We start from the raw sequence: 4,215 nt of genomic DNA on the forward strand, positions 1-4,215 counted from the left end.
AAGCCGAGGCACACCTCCGCAGGTAGGTGCCACAGCCCACAGCTGGTACTGGCATGCAAAACTATATCATGTGCAAGTTTGACAAGCATTAGAACCAGCCACTCATGCCCCAAGGCTATTAGGGTGCAACAGCCAACAATAATGCATCACCGTATGTCAAGTTCGGAAGAAGCATTATTGTTGTCATGTGGTGCTGGACACGGAAAAACACCCATAATCAACGGAGCTTGATGGAATGGTAGATGGCAGACTCCATACTTGGTGAAGCTTGACGGAATCAGCGACGAACGCCTAGCCGATTCCTGATGTTGCCGGCGCTGTTGTTCCTATGGCAGCCTCCATACTTGGTGAAGCTTGACGGAATCAGCGACAAATGCTTAGCCGATTCCTGATGTTGCCAGCGCTGTTGTTCCTTGCCTTGCCATTGGGTTGTAAGCTTCGGCTCCCTTGCTTCAGCAGGTCTTGCGGATCCACCATTTGTATTATTTGCTCCTGCTTCACGCATTTATGTTGAAACAACGTCAGTATTCATCACATGAACCAATCACACCGAGTGTTGCGATCAAAACTATGCACCGCTGACTTTTGATATCTGTTCACAATTAACAAGTCCTTTTCATCCTAGAAACTCATCCAGATAAAAATACTGAGAATAGAAGACAAATGTACCATTGTTAAATTCTTGGTAACCCTCTTCAAGCTTTTGTTTCGTAGCTTCAACCTTGGCATTCTTTGCAAGCTCTAGCATCGTCTGGACTTGATTCTCATCATGCCGACCCAACGGTCGCTATAACCAGTGAAATGATTTAGAAAAATAGCATACACATCACATATAAGCATCTAACTGTTCTTTTCCTAAAAAAACAGATATAGCTGTTCAGCAATACCGTATGCTTACATTAGGAATTGTTGGTTTTGTTCTTCTTTGAGTTTGACTCAGTAAGATGCCTTGCGGCGGCTTAGGCCTCACTTCGGAACCTATCGGCTCAGAGTGCAACCGATGTGGTCTCCCTGGCCCAAATGCTGCATTTGTAGGCTTCTCTTCTGCCTCCGTGATGTATTGCTGCCCTGTTTGCCAGCCGCAAGATTCACGCAGCCGTGACTGCCTCACCGCAGACTGATCAAGCCTCCAGTTCTGTACTGGATCATACTGCAGGGCCATAGGAGGCTGTTTCTTGACTGACTCATGGTTTGTGGCATACTGTTGTTCACCCTCCTTGGCATTGATTCTAACATCTGCAGAAAAAAGTTACAGGGCAGCGACCATGGTAACACAATGCATAACAAAACACAGTGTGGAAACGAGGAAGTGCAATTACTCGCTTCCGTCATCATCCATTTCATCGAAGAACTTCAAAACCAAACCAATTTTCCAAAACAAAGCAAAGATGGAGTTTTGTCAGATCAAATATAGGACTGGCAAGAATGCTAAACAGAGTAACAATCTCGTGGGTTTTCTTGAGAGAATAAAACGGATGTCTAAATGGTCGGTACCTCAGATAGCTGTATGGAAGCACACGGCGTAGCGAAAAGGGCAGCTTCATCCATGGGAGGGGAAGGAAGCCCACCTTCTTCTTGCTCAATGCAAGAAGCCTCCATTGATTGTGGCGTACGATCTGCTGATAGTTTCAGCAAGATCATGTTAGGGCACCTTACCTACAGTATTGATCAATTTTGAATTTCTTAAGAAAGTGCATCCAGTTTGCATTCTCACCTACAATGGCACCTTCATCGCTGACCCACTCACTGACTATAGCCTGCCAACCTCTACAATGCAGCTCACCAAAGATGTTAATGCTAGAAATTTAAGACAAATTAGACATGGTAAAATAACAAAAACTTACTCGATGAGGGATCGTACGAGTATCCGAATCTGCTTTGAGCCGTAATTCCGTAGGTGTTTCACTGCCTTTCCAATCTCAGTAACCTATGAGCAGTTCAGTTTGTAGATATGCACAAAAGCAATCAAGGGAATTCATCAAACACATGGAGCAACAGAGAAGTTCATCCCGGTTTACCTTGATGGCGTCCACCGTCAATTTCAACTGCTGCAGCCTCCGGAGCAGGTCGAGCAGTTCATCCTCCGACTGCACGAAAAGAAGACGCAAGCAAATGCAATCAGCACTAGTAGTAAGTAGTTGGTGAGACCAATTTGGGAATAGAAGTCAGAAGCGGTGGTAGTGGTAGGAAGGTGGGAACCATTTGTTGGTTGCTGGCGAGAGCGGCCTTGACGCGGAAGACCTCTGAAACGACGGGGTCGTGGCGACGGGTCACGTCGGGGAAGGCGGGTGCCGCTGCCACCAAGACAGCGTCCTCTGGCGGCGGGAGGACGTTGAGCACGGTGTAGAGGCGGTGCGCGATGGCGTCCCGGCGCGCGCGGAGGCCGTCGGGGTTGTCGGCCGCCGCGAGCCGGATGGCGGCGTCTATGGTGTCGAAGATGCTGGCGCGGGCGCCGCTGAAGAAGCCGCGCCAGTAGTCAAGCGAAGGCGACGGCGGCGGCGGGGCCATCGGAGGCCTAGGCCGGCGACGAAAGCACCGATCAAAGCAACACGAGTCAAAGGATCCCTGTCCCTTTTGCTTAAAAGATTTGATTCCAATCAAGGACACTATGAACTCCGGGAAACTTGTTTTCCTGATCTTGCAGTTTCCAAGCCGATGGACAAGTCCATAAATTACTACCAGTAGTACTAGTATAGATTCAGTCAATAAAACAAGAGAGGGGCGGAAAGATCTTCAGGTCCCTTGGTGATGTAGTACCGCTTTGTTTTGTTTTTAATCTTGTGTTGGGCGGCGCGGATGGTGTCCAAGATCCAAGATCCGGACTCTTATACTTGAATGAAACGTACGTATGTGTACGCGGGGAGACGAGACAGGCGCCTCTCGGGGGAATTGCGATTCAGAGCGTGAGTGCACGGTGCGAATTTAATCAAACCCAATCTGGATTGCTAGACGATTAACGACGTCCGACCGCCCAGGCTTTTATCCGGTGACCAAATTCACTATTTTGAACCCTTTCATAAAGTTAAATTTCAAAAAAAAAATCAGGATCTGATCCCTTTTCTATCAACACACAAACAACCGAAGTAGACGATGTCATGGCAGCAACAGGCAGCAAGCCTGCCATAGCGATCAGACCTGGCAAGGAACACGCCTACGAACCGAGGCACGTCTTCAGCAGGCCGGCACGCATTTCCCAACCCAACAGGAGGTTCATTGGGCCCGAGTGGACCATCTAGGGTTGGCCCAACCGCTTCACCTACTTATCTCCACAGGCAAGACGAGTGAAGGCATTCGGGTTTGGATCAAGACGGACGACGGCTCTCTCTTCCTCCCCCATTTTTCCCCTCTTACAAGAACAGTTGTGGCTGATTGTAATCGGAGTTGAGATTGTATCTGAGATTGAGTGATAGATCGATTGGTACCCTAACATCCTGGTATCAGAGACCACCACCACTCCTCCCCGCCGCGTCAATCCTGGAGACTCGTCATCGCCTTCACGCACGGCAAGTACTCCTTGCCACTATGGATCCAGCCCTCAAGGAGTACCTGGACAAGCTCCACCAGGACGCCAAGGCCGACACCGCCCACGTCCTCAAGCAGCTGCAGACCCAAACTTCACAGATTGAGGATCTCCTTCGCTGGAAGCCCGATCTCAAGGCGCGATTCGCGAAGCTGGAGACCACCGTGGCGACTCTCCAAGCTGCGGCGCCGCCCGCATCCAGCAGCACGGCGAACCCCAACACCCTCTCACCGCTGCTTCAGGCGCGAGGAGCACCTCTAGGGCCCGATGGCCATGGCGTTGCTGATCTTACTGGGGGCCCCGTTGGCGACCCCTGCGTCACTGGCGGCACTCCCGGTCACAGGTACGGTGCCCCTTCCACTAGTCACTGCTGCTACGCCCCCCCCCCCCGTCGTCTTCCAACCTCGCCACTTTGGGTCAGCAACACCGTCCATGAACTTCCCCATTTTTACCGACGAGAACCCGCAGCTCTAGAAGACGCTCTGTGAGCAGTTGTAACACCCCAGTTGTAAAACTTCCATATATGGGCAATATATCCATCTTGTTCTTCATCGATTCCAAGTGGTTCCATCTTTTGTGTTTCCTTTTTGGGTTTTGTTTTGTTTCTTATTGCATTGTCTTGTCATTTCTTGTTTTATCCCTTTTGCCTTCACATGTTCGCATCATGTTCATATCATGTTGTGTGGTGCTTATGT

General features: G+C 49.8%; 1 protein-coding gene across 1 annotated transcript; it reads right to left on the bottom strand.

Moving 5' to 3' along the window:
* Positions 1–363: 363 nt before the first annotated feature.
* On the bottom strand, positions 364–2,955 carry LOC125551449 (probable mediator of RNA polymerase II transcription subunit 26a). Its single transcript, XM_048714698.1, has 9 exons — positions 2,200–2,955; positions 2,019–2,087; positions 1,845–1,927; positions 1,715–1,767; positions 1,495–1,616; positions 1,324–1,351; positions 899–1,236; positions 662–787; positions 364–492 (listed from the first exon to the last, which is right to left on the bottom strand). The coding sequence occupies exons 1-9, from the start codon at positions 2,506–2,508 to the stop codon at positions 364–366; spliced, it is 1,257 nt and encodes a 418-aa protein (XP_048570655.1). The 5' UTR covers positions 2,509–2,955.
* Positions 2,956–4,215: the final 1,260 nt, after the last annotated feature.

The sequence above is a fragment of the Triticum urartu genome, chromosome 4 (assembly GCF_003073215.2).
Source record: "Triticum urartu cultivar G1812 chromosome 4, Tu2.1, whole genome shotgun sequence".
Classification (NCBI taxonomy): domain Eukaryota; kingdom Viridiplantae; phylum Streptophyta; class Magnoliopsida; order Poales; family Poaceae; genus Triticum; species Triticum urartu.

What these genes read in the sequence shown, in the direction of transcription:
- LOC125551449 (XM_048714698.1), bottom strand. Translation starts at nt 2,508, where the DNA reads ATGGCCCCGCCGCCGCCGTCGCCTTCGCTTGACTACTGGCGCGGCTTC. An exon ending in TGACGGTGGACGCCATCAAG is followed by an intron (nt 1,928 to 2,018) that starts GTAAACCGGGAT and finishes AACTGCTCATAG; the next exon opens with GTTACTGAGATTGGAAAGGC. An exon ending in CAAAACCAACAATTCCTAAT is followed by an intron (nt 788 to 898) that starts GTAAGCATACGG and finishes CACTGGTTATAG; the next exon opens with CGACCGTTGGGTCGGCATGA.